General features: G+C 41.5%; 1 protein-coding gene across 1 annotated transcript; it reads left to right on the top strand.

Annotated features, from left to right (window-relative positions):
- The first annotated feature begins 30 nt into the window (after window positions 1-30).
- On the top strand, window positions 31-11,087 carry BLACAT1 (BLACAT1 overlapping LEMD1 locus). The gene is made up of 4 exons (XM_054979319.1): window positions 31-119; window positions 3,552-3,765; window positions 7,106-7,264; window positions 10,885-11,087. The coding sequence occupies exon 2, from the start codon at window positions 3,592-3,594 to the stop codon at window positions 3,691-3,693; it is 102 nt and encodes a 33-aa protein (XP_054835294.1). The 5' UTR covers window positions 31-119; window positions 3,552-3,591; the 3' UTR covers window positions 3,694-3,765; window positions 7,106-7,264; window positions 10,885-11,087.
- The last annotated feature ends 1,589 nt before the right edge of the window (window positions 11,088-12,676 follow it).

Raw genomic sequence — 12,676 nt, 5'->3', positions numbered from 1 at the left:
TTAAAAGGTTCCATGCTACAAGCTTTCCTAAATACATCAATGGCTCCCTAATGGAATTGGGACTCTTGTCACTCAGACCACCCAGGACCTGAGTCTCCTGGCAAGTAAATGCACTCCAGGTACTTTTGTACACTCCCTTCTGCTGCTATTGAACTGGGATGCTACCATATAAACAGCTCATTGTCTTTTCCATCGCGTGTTTCTCATCCATACAATGAGGTTTATTGGCGTTAGTGTCACCTGGTGTTATCTTCCAGTAATGTGTATTTAGGCACTGGGGGAGAGTGAGAGACAAAGCAGCACTCTTCTAATACTGAACCTTGGAATGGATCATAGACATAGTGTCCTGTTTAGTATCATGAAGGAAGAAGACTGCTTTATACGGCATGGTACTGATTTCAGGTTCCTCTGTTTCCTGTGTGGGGCATTAACAACCCAAATCCCCCTTTTCTTGCAGAAGGAAATTTCTGCCCGTTCAGGCAGAAAGATGAGTTATACATGTCTTAAACAAAGAATATTCCATGCCAAGGACTGGATAGTAACAGAATAGGCAAGTTTTCTTAAGATTGATCTTGCCTGGTCATTATCTGCTTTCCTGAAATACTCTCCAGATATACAGAAGAAATCGTAGCTTGCGTTCTCTCATGCCTCTCATTTTGTGAGCGTAAAAGGGTCCCCACATTTATTTGTTCTATGGCTTTGCAATGAAGTATGGTTGGAATTCCTCTATTGAACAGATGGAGAAGATGTAGCACAGGAATGTGGATCATAGAACTGGAAAGGTGTGGGTCATTTCATCCAACTCTGTTCTCTTGTTTCATCTACACTAATCAAAAAGAGTCCAGTAGCACCTTTAAGACTAACCAATTTTATTTTAGCATAAGCTTTCGAGAATCAAGTTCTCTTCATCAGATGCCTGATACAGAGACTGGTCTGTATATCTGATGAAGAGAACTTGATTCTCGAAAGCTTATGCTAAAATAAAATTGGTTAGTCTTAAAGGTGCTACTGGACTCTTTTTGATTTTGCTACCACAGACTAACACGGCTAACTTCTCTTCATCTACACTGGCTCCCAATTTACTCCCGGGTGCACTTTAAGGTGCTGGCACTGATATTTAAAACCCTATGTGGGTTGGGACTAACATACTTTAAGGAACACCTTTTCCCATGTGAGCCTACCCGGATAGTTTTAGGTGAGTAGCCATGTTGGTCGTGACACTGGGTTCCTGTCTCATTACCAATGCTAATTTCTCCATACTCACTACCCCTCTACATACCCAACCCTATTCAATCACACCTGCTATTGTCATTCACCAGCTATCATCATTTGGCTTCTGTAATCACTCCACTCTCCAAGATATATGGACAGTTGGACTCACATTCTAGCTGTATCTGAAGAAGTGAGCTGTGGCTCACGAAAGCTCATACCCTACCACAAATTTTGTTAGTCTTATAGGTGCTACTGGGCTCTTGCTCTTTTCTATTAAAATAGTATGGTTTGCAGACAAAGAAATTCTAACACCTTGTAACAAAATGTTAAATGTACTAATAAAGCAAAAGAAAAACAATGAGTGGATTTATACAATGACTAAAGAATATATTCTAACTTCTTAAGCAGATGTATAAACTGATTTATAAAAATAGTTATTTTCTTGTTACTGCAGTTTCTAGGGAAAAACATGACTACAAAAACTAGTACTTTAATTGTTACATATATTGAAAATGCTCCCCCCCCCCCGCCTTATGTTATGTTCCTGCCATTATCTTCCTGCAGTGGAGCTCTATGCTGATTAAGGCATTTTCTGGCATTCCCAGTCATCTACAGAAACACAGACAGTGAAATTGCAGGTGGAGGTTTGAGAAATCAGCTTGCTTTGTGGCCGCAGAGCCGGCCTTCCAGTAGCTTCGTTGGGTAGAACTTTGCTCTCTGCCAGTCACCTCCGAGAACCCTTTTACACGCACAGAATAAAAGCAGCTAAGAGCAAAATGAAGCTGGCAGTCTGCTCACAAACCTTGCAGATGGGAAGACTCATTAAGGAGGTCTCTAGTCATTGTTTCATAAAGCCTCAGAGGAAGTGTCAGGGGGCCTTATTTAAACCAAGGAGTCTGGCAGGCAGGTATACAGAAACCTGTCAAATGAAACTGGGAGGAAGGGAGTGGGAAGAGGGGGAAGTGTGCAGCTGTAGAATCATAAGGGCTGTGAGCCTCTGTTGCTTATCTCATCGGGGCTGCTTTGTGCTAAAGGCAAAGTCCATCACTGGGAAGACAAGGCCAGTCTGAAGCAGCGAGGAGAGGGCTAACCTTCTCTGGTTCCCAGGTTACTGGATGGGAGGGATGTAATTTTCATTGCTGTGTGACACTGACAATTCTGAGATACTGAAGGGTTCTATAATGAATGCAAAGCAGTTTGTGTTTGAAGTTGGAAGGTCAGTCAAATATTCCCTGTAGCCTTGGAGGGCTTAAGTGCTAGCTGAGCTATTGAAAAGCAACCATCTCAAACAGGATTTTGGCATTCCCGTCTTATTTTTTCATTTGGCTGAGGTAATTCACAGATTGGAATGTTGCGCTTCAGTGGGGGTAGGAGTGGGAAAAAAACACAAGCCAACTGGAAATTACGTGTTTGTGGTTTTGCTTCACAACCTTTGTGTAAGCCAAGTCATTATAATTATTAAGGCTTCACTAGTGTCTCTATAACCCCAGGATCCAGTGCAACTCTTAGACAGGTTTCTACCTGAAGGGGATAGATAACTTTTAAAAATAACAACAGAGAGGCAGACTTAGGAAAACTTTGCCCCCTCTGGAATCTGGGCTGTTACTTCAAGCAATTGTTTTATGTTTCTTCAGTTAGGCCAGGCCCACTAGCTATACAAATTGCTTTTTAAGTAACAGAATTTATGTATGAGATTTGATCCACTGGCCCCAGCCATGCTTTAAGTCAAAAAACAAGTATTTTGAAAATTTGCAGGGGAATTGGCCACTTTTTTCCTGTTAACAAAATGGTACAAGGGCATAAGCTTCAGAAAGAGAAACTGAGTTTCACGTATTGTGCATCATGGCCTCCTTCACTTTTTCTGGTTCAGACCCAGAGTCTGCCCAGTCCAATACTCTGTTTTTAACAGTGGCTAGTTGTTGAGCTCTCTAGCACTTAGGGTCCATAGATCTTAATCTGTTCAAGATCCTTATCTCATGATGTTTTTATATGGCATTGATACCCACCATGCTGGTATAGAACATACCCATGATGATACATCATAGATGTAGTTGATGGAGAGAAATGGATGTAGAGGTTAGCAGCAGCCTCTACTCTCAGCAAGAAAGGCAGACTATAAATGGAGTATATAAATAAATAAAAGAACACTCTCTAAAAATGTGCCTCATCAAAACAGAAAGTTCTGAATTGTGGCTGGAAACAGCTGCCCAATTTGTTTTAGGCAGGAGGCTTGTAGCTGCCTCTTGAGCTCTCGCTCTGGAATTGTTTGAGGATGCCAGCTAGAGATGTTCTGTTTGGAGGGGGAAAAACTCTCTCTTTTCTCACTTTACTCCATGCAGACTTCCTTTGGATGCTCCTGTCCCTTGCCTACCCTAGGGGATGCCCCAGTTCACTTTTGCTTGCTTCTGTGGGCTCCATGGCTTCTGCAACATGAAGAGGAAGAAGGAAGAGGGCAGCGCTGAACAGGAGACAGCAGTTTGAGAAGGAAAGGATTTTTTACCTTTGCACATCATCTTAACTCATATTGTTGAGCTGGAAGAGCACTATTCCTTGGTATGATATTCAAGTTCAAGTTAGCCTTTATTGGCATATATCAACAATTCAAGTTATCCACTTACAAAAAAAGAAAAACAAAGTTAAAAGGATACTACATTACAAATATATAAATACAATTATAGTTTATTTCTGTGATATCCTTTGACGCAACTTCAAAGCGGAATGGAGAAACTTAGCCACCTTCTCGGTGACATCAGGAAAAGAATCATTCAACAGTCTATAGACTTTGAGCGAGTCAGAGCAATCCATCATACTAGCTAGAACAGATTTTAAATATGTTTGGCATATGCCAGTGTACAAATGACAATGCAAAAGAACATTTGAAATTGACTCAACACATTTTTGTTTACGTAAACAGCATCTAGCTGAATAGGCTATCCTGTTAAATCTGCCATATAGAATGGCCGAAGGCATAGCATTGCACCTGGCCAAAGAAAATGCTCTACGAAGTTGTGGCACCTGCAGGGAAGATAAATATGGAGCCATCCTCCCTACAGTGAGAGGAATTTCAAAACTCAGGGGACAGCAAGTTTTAGTAGCCAAGCTATATAATTTCTGGCACTCAATATCTAGCATCCTACTCTTAATTTGTTGAAATGCGGCATTTGATGTTAACATAGACAGAGAGCCCAGAGATATAACTATGCCTTTATTTTTTTCTATGATATATGCTGACCAATTTGACACATTGGACTTTGAAAGCATTTGATATATAAAGCTCCCACGGTCACAATTATAATGTAACCGTAGCCAGTATTTAAATGTCATAAGACAGGCCCTCGTTTCCACTAAAATTAAACCAGTTTCTAAGCAAATAACTGCATATGGAACACACTCTGGTAGGCCCAGAATTTTTCACAAAAATTTAGATTGAACGCGTTCGATGACCCAATCAAAGGCCCTAATCCAGATCGGAATCCCATACAATAGTTGTGAAATCACTTTGGACTTAAAAATTTTTGAAGCAGCTGGTGCAAATTGATTACCTCTGGAGTAAAAAAACATGCTATAGCTGATGTACTAATGTCAGCTGTCTTCACTGCATACTTGCGGGGGGTGGACCAAGTCGCATTATATTGAAAATAAATATCTACGTATTTGAAATATTTAACTTGTTCTATCTCCTTCCCATCCATGGACCATTTATATGGTCTCCGAGTTTTAAAAAAAAACTATGATTTTTGACTTGTCATAGTTCAGCTGAAGCTTGTTTTAGCAAAAAAAAAATGGATACAGCGAGTCAGCAAGCGTCTTAAGCCAATTCTAGAGCAAGACAGCAAGACTGTGTCATCAGCGTATAAAAACAGAGGCATGTGAATCACACCAAGTTTTGGGCTATGACAGTCAGCACCAGATAGGTGATCAGTAAGGTCACCTATTAAAGATTAAATAGAAAGGGAGCTAAGATACAACCCTGTTTGACGCCCTTGTCAACGGGAATCTTTGAAGTCAGTTTGCCTGCTAATGAGTAGAGATAGGCACGAACCGCAATATGAACAAAAAAAAGCCACGAACAGCCCAATCTGCAGTTTGCGAACAAACTCTTAGTGAGGCCCTATTCTAAACGAACAGGTGGTCGTTGCAAGCCCTGTTCATTGCTGTTTGTCAAGCCAGAGAGTTTGGCACCTGCAATCAATTCCCTTGGCAACTTAGGCAAGGATTATCTGAACTCTGTCTGAACTCTTGCTGTTGCCTTGGAAACCCCAGTCTAAGCCCAATTTAGCTTGATAGGCAGGTCTGCAAAGACCAGGGGGGAGGGGGGCTCCCAGCTCTGGCTAAGTTTGCAGACAGTGGAGAGGGAGAGAGTTGCTGTTGGCATTTTGATAGAGAGAGTGCATTGGAGCTTGAATTTTCTTTGTGTGTGGTGGGATAGGGATCTACCTCTTTAAGTTCCAGGGCTGCTGCCAGGCTCTGGGCCAAGCTATTGTTTATTATTGGTACCTTTCTTGCTGCCTGCTCAGGTAAGGTTTCTGGGAGTGGAGCAGTAGGGATCTACCCCTTCAAGTTCCAGGGCTGCTGCCAGGCTCTGGGCCAAGCTATTATTTATTATTGGTACCTTTCCTGGTGCCTGCTCAGGTCAGGTTTCTGGGAGTGGTGCAGTAGGGATCTTGACTTGGATGATGGCTGGGGGAGAGCCTGCTGGCCCCCACAAACAGCCAACCACAAACATGTTCGTAAACAGGGCCATGTTCGTGGTTGTTCGGGAGTCCCTGTTCGTGGATGGCAACGAACAACGGACATCATGTTCAGTTTTTTTCTGTTTGTGCCCATCCCTACTAATGAGCACTTAATCTGGAAGGTATTAGAAGTATATAGTTTCTTAATATGCATACGAAGTCTTATCCATATTTAACTGGTCTAATTTAGTCCAAAGAAGATCCCTGTTAACTGAGTCAAACGCTCCCTTTAAGTCCAGGAAAGCCAGAAATAATTTCAGATTAGTTCTCACAGTGTACTTATTAATTAAACGAGATAGGGTGATACAGTGGTCAAACGTGGTCTTCCCTTTACAAAACCCCATCTGTTCAGGGCCTAAAATACGCTTCTGCGTCATCCAAAAGTTAAGCTTGGTCAATAAGTGCTTAGTGTATAGCTTACCCATTATGGAGAGTAGGTGAATTGGCCTATAATTGGCAGGGTTAGTATGGTCGCCCTTTTTATATAACGGAACCACTACTGTGTTCAGCCACACCATAGGGATTATGCCTGTTCTATCTACTATTGTAAACAGAGGTGCAAGGGGGGCTAATTTTAAAATTTCAGAGGGGATGGCATCAGGGCCAGCTACCTTTCCTGATTTCAGTTGCAGGATTCTAGTGGAAGATGTGACCAGACCAGATGTGCAACCCGGAGCTCTGTGGGTTTTATCTCAGTATATTTTTATCCTACTATTTTAATGTTTTAATTGGTATGATATTGTTACCTCCTTGAGTTTCATGGAATTCCCCTTTTCTGTCCCTTCACTGGTCTCTTTAACAATGGGTAGTGTTAATGGGTGAAGCACCCACTGGCATATCTGCATCTTTTTTTTTTTAAGCCATATTCAACAAATTTGGACATGTCAATTAAAGGACAGGAAGGGAAGCATCACAACTTACCCAAGCTACAGAGAGAAGAGTCTGACTCCAGGTTTCCAAAGAGGGGCTGCCTCCTTCTTTCTGCTCCACCACAGAGACTGATGGATTAGCTCAGGAAGGTGCACTGGCAGGAAGAGATGAACCCAGTATGTGAATGATGGCCTCTCGCATGAGTGTCGGCAGTGGAAAGAGGGAGGATGCGGAAGATGTTAATCTGCTTTCTTACATTTTATTTCTGTCTCCTTGTTTTTCTTCCCTAGAGACTTTGCAGGTCCAGCAAAATGTCTTTGTTCAAACCTTTCTCAAGATCCAGAAGCTGGCTGTGCAAAACGGTTATTGGGCAGTTTCCTCTCCTGAAACACCCTAAGCCTTATTGTGGGTACTTGTCATGACTCAAAGGATTCTGTTGCTTTACTGAGGTACATATTTATTACTTCTGTCAAAATCCCCTCAGAATCAGGCTCTGCTTTGACTCTGGATTGAAGAAACAGTCTGTTTCCTGCCCCACATTCTATTTGCTACAATGCTGCTCTGAAAGGAGTCATTTATATGATATCCCCTCAGATAGCATCTGTGCCAATAAGAAGCAGGGCAAAGGTGGGGGGAGGGCCATTTGGCTGGGGGCATTCCTGAGCTGAAACAGCTTAGGAAGCCGACTAACTCATGCCCTACCCCCCTGGCCCACACCCCAGCACACCAGCAAAGGGACTTACACCCATGGCCAGCTGCCGTGGCCATGTGCTGGTGCTGGCGTGCCGGTGGAGGGTCTGTGTGTGTGTGTGTGGGGGGGGTTATACTAGCATGTCCAGGATACACCAGTGTAACTCCTGGTCAGCTCCTAGAGTGCTTCCCCGCCCAGAATTGTGCTGAAAGACACTGAATTTTTTGCAATTTGTTTTTATGCACTTCCTCTTTGGATCAAAATATGACACATACTCTTGGGTTATTTTTTATTATGGCTAGGCACCTCAAAAACGAAGTGGCCCAGACCATTCTGGACTTCTCACAGGAGCTGGTATGAAGTAATTATGACAATCAGCACCTAAAACCAGTAAGAATGGTGGTGTACCAGGTAGGGAAGCTAAAGTTAGGAGAGCTAACTGTACGACGACCAAAAACCAGTCTGATACAATGAAGTCAGTTTTTTAAAATGAATATGCCTGCATTGGGTTATATTAATTAACATTTTTACAAACACTTGAGAGACAGCGAGATGTTCACTGTTTCCCCATTTTAGTTAATAACAAAAAGATATGGGATAAAACTTTTTGACTGTAAAAAAAATTGGCTCTCTCTGACGCCTGAAATTACAAAGTGTAGCCCAAAATCTATGCAATATCCTTTATTAAACCAATCAAAATGACACAAAACTGTGTGCATACTTTCAAATACACCAGAAGTGTTCATTGGGCTGGATATTTAAAAAGGGGGGGGGACTTGTCTCAGGCCATGATCTTGAGGCCATTTGTTTTTTCCTGCTTATACTTGAGAGCAGATGAATTTGGCTCTGCAAGTATAGGATCTGAGTAGGAAGGCATGTTCCTCCTTTACTAATAAATTCTCAGAAATATTCCAGTCAACCCATCACCGCTTAATGACCAAATCTACACCAAAGCAGTAAAGTTGTGCAGCCTGGTAACCTGGTTTCTTTTCAAGAGGACTTACTAGTTTGGCTACTTGCCAAGACCCACACAACGTTTGCTTTATTTTTCCATCACAAGGGGGTAGTGTGAAATCTCTACCCAGCAAAGATGAGCTATGTATGATGTCATTCGGAGGGGGGGGAGTGTTGTGTAAAGGAAAATGAGGAACTAAGACAGACTTTAATTAACCTTTGTCAGGTACTAGGGGATGATGTTGCTGTAGGAGATGGCTGAGCTTCTTCAAACCTGTAACTCCAAAGAGCAACACAATAATGGGCTGAAGCCACAATGAGGATTCATCTGGCACCCAGTCATCATTCTAAATGAATCAGTCTCCCCACCGCCCCTTATTGCCATGGAGCTGAAAGAAGACACTTATTGAAGGCAAATATATACAAAAGAAAAGCTAGGGAAATAACCTCATTTATTTAGTTACCCTGGTACAATGTGGCATGTCATTGCAAGAGTGGCCTTTTGAAGTTTCAGCCCTGAGCATACTTCCTTGGAACTATCTCTAAACATGAGTATGATTAGGGGGAATAAGACCCTGTCTTCAATTTAGATCTGACAAAGCATTTCCCTATTACATTTATAGCCATTTTACAGCAATTGCATATATCCGATCTCCTTGGAATAGGTGGGAAATAATTTTGTTGCTAACCACTTTTTAAGATCATGTTCAATATGTGCTGACTTGTACAAGTGAAAGAGTGCTAGTTAATAGGTGCACACTATGGGTGGGTTTTCCCCATTTCAGACTGTGTTAAACCCCCACACAACTGACAGTTTCGCCACGGACAGATAGAAAGACACACATTTGTTTGAAGGGCAGTGATAGCATATCATATAACCTTCACTACTCTTAAACTGATATGCTACTTTCCCCCAGCTGTCTCTTACATATAATTCAGAGGCTTTCTGTTGTATTGTTTTTTCCCATGGTGAAGATTCTTTTACCCTTTGAGACAAACATTCCAACATAGCTATTTCACCAAATTAAAACTCATAGCCAGATGTTGGAATGATTCACCTTCCACTAAATGTTCTGTGGAATAAAACTGCCTTAAGTGTCTTCCTAAATGTAGCAACTGAAGGTGCTCTCCTCACTAGGGATGCCACTCCCTTGCTAGGGACAGGGGATCCCCCACTCCCACCCTCCACCTCTACTCACCTGGCTGGCAAGGGAGGAAAGGTGGGGAAATTGACCTCCTGGGCACGCTCCCAGGATAGTACAATGACATCACCTCTGAGAGTGATGTCATTGCGTCACCCTTGAATGCGCTCCTACTTCTCAGTGGGCTAACTAGGCCCCAAACAGGCTGAATCAGACCCACTTGGGGACCAATTTGCACGTGAAGCGCACGTGCCCTCCTGCGCCTGCGTGATGACATCATTTCCCAGAAGTGACATCATCACATAGGCACGGGAGTGAGTCCATGCAAGAAGCAGCAGGAGCACTGACAAGGTAAGCACCAGGTCCCCCTCCCACCGGAAGTGTTGGGGAACCTGGCAACCCTACTCTTCACCCAGCCAAAGGACTGGACCCACCATGGAAAAGGCCCATCATCTCACTGTGTACACAGTCCTAGGGGTGGCACTTTCAGGAGGAGGCTGTCTGCAAAATGAAACTGGCGCAATGGAGTATACTGGGAGATGTGGATCAATAAGTATGAGGGTCTTAGGCCATGTAGGGCTTTAATAACCAGCATTCTGAACCGGGCCTGGAACCGAATAGGTCGCTAGTCCAGTTTACTCAGTAGTGGTGTACTTCAGAAGAGGGGCTTTGCTACTCTTTTTTAACCAACTGGAGCTTCCTCAGCCCCACATAGAGCATGTTGCAATAATCCAATCTGGACAGTATCATAGCATGGATCAGCTTAGCCATGAATGCAGGATTTAGATAAGTGCTTACTTAGCTTACTTCCTAATAAACATAAATATACAAATCATATGTATTTTAGAGAGACTTCATTTGTCAGCTTTTCTTTTCAAGAACGTACGAATGAAAGAGATAGACCTTTGTCAGTCAAGACACATGGACCAGAGATGCAACTTCCAGATCATATCTAATGCAAATTGCATATCATAATAGCACCTTATGTCTTTCAATGCTGAGAGTATTTTAAAATGAAGAACAGCAGGACTTACTAAGTGGTAAAACTAGACATAGTAGTGGGTGTGTGGGAAGACTTTTAACATTAAAAACAACCACCAGAACTTTGTCTCAAGGTATCTTCCAAGATACGCAAATGCAGTGTGTATATAAATATTAGTCCTCCTCAGAGCCAGAATGTCTCCAAATGTTTAATTTACTTTACAATAGTAGAGAAGACGGCAAAAAAAAATGTGTGATGAGGCTTTGTCTCAAGTTGAACTTTGTTTTGATTTTTTGACAGAAGTGATCTTGCCAAGAGTATTTTCACTGCACCAGTTTAAGGTAAAGAACATGTTTATACAGCAAGCTTGAAAGTCCAGAACAAGCGCAAACTGCAGGAATGAAGCCAAGAAAAGGACAGTCACTCGAACAAATGCATTGCTGTAATATCTTCCTAAAAGACTACAAGATGAAACTATACAAAAAATTATAAAAAAAACATCTTATTTGACCCAACTCTTCTGCTATGTACACATGAAGTAGTAATTCTGGAATGTGAAACTGAAATAGGAATTATATTAATCTAATTACTCTGGTAACACTGGCTGTGGCTTTTTATGTTACCTAAACAATATGAATATCAATTACAGGGTGTGTGATTCTTGAATTCCAATATTATCCAAAGTAGCAAAGGTTCTTTTTTTCAAAAAATTATAACCACAAGATGTATTTGTGTTTTTGCAATGAGATGATTCAATATAACTGTAAGAAGCACTTTATTTCTATAGGTACAGTAGATAGGAGTGTTGGAATGGGAAAGGCTCAACCGATACCTCAGCATTTATGGTCCTCTTTCTCTTCAGGATGGTACATCTCCAGGAATAAGAAATTATACATTTCTCCCACATTTTCTACTTCCATAATCTCTAACTGGCATGGGCATTTGACTCAGTGCTTTGGGTGGAGAGTTGGTTTATGAAAACTTAAAAGGGCCTAATAGTCAGAGCGCAGCTGACTCAGCATTTTCAGGTCCCACACTTGTATATAGAAGCTACTAATGATTAAATGAGTTTATTATATATCTATAGATTTCTATATTTATCTACATACAGGTATAGTCTAAGTTTACTCTAAATTAATAATGCTGATGTCTGCACACTAGTTTTATTCCAGTGTGTGCAATGTTTTCTGAAATATGTATCATCTAGAAATGGTCTGCAACCCTTTTGAGTCTGAGGTGCCTAGACGGATATACTTGGGCCCACATGAATGCATGACAAGGCAATGATACGTTTATGGGAAATACATGAAACAAGCACTCAAACAGTTCCTTAGCTGGCAATACGAAAAACAGGCTTTCCCACTGGACTGAGAACTTGCTGAGAGCCTAAGGGCACAGACAGGGGTCTCTTTTGTCTTTGCTATCTCTCTCTAAGGAAGTCCCTCTTCTGGGAACAATGATGCCGACAGCTTTGGAGATAGCAGTCATGTTGCACATATTTAGGGCTGAAAGTGATACACAAAAGCTAAATGTTACAAATAGGCACAAGTTTCAGTCCATTCTTTTTACAAACCTCTTACAACAGTTAATTGTATTAACTATTGTAATTGTATTAACTTGTAATAGTTAATTAATAACTGTAGTCTATGAATTTTGCTGCCTAACCTTTTGCAGGATTACTTTGAAGGAATTCCCCCTGAATTAAGTGGGACTTGCTCCGAAGTAAGTGATCAAAGAGGTTGTAGCCTCAGTGTTAAATTATGCATTTTGGTGAAGAGAGATGGAATTAAATAGTCTCATAGTACTTCCATAGGTAAAGATCTAATGGTCCATATTCACTGCTAATGTAATTCTGTGGACCTCTACGGTTGTTCAGAACTCTTAAGATAAAGCTCAAATGTGTCCTTGCAGCATATATGTGTTGCCATTAATTCAAATGAAGAACAGGGTATTAATCCTCTCTACAGTATTTTTCACAGAACCAATGGTATTTGTTTAGGAGACTTAGGGCCTGATTCATCTGACAAACATGTATTGTTCCTTTGGAAATATACTCCAATAGAAGATCTGCCCTTAGACATTAGAAACATGG

Source organism: Eublepharis macularius, chromosome 5 (assembly GCF_028583425.1).
Source record: "Eublepharis macularius isolate TG4126 chromosome 5, MPM_Emac_v1.0, whole genome shotgun sequence".
Classification (NCBI taxonomy): Eukaryota; Metazoa; Chordata; class Lepidosauria; order Squamata; family Eublepharidae; genus Eublepharis; species Eublepharis macularius.
This window is presented reverse-complemented; position numbering and strand designations above follow the sequence as displayed.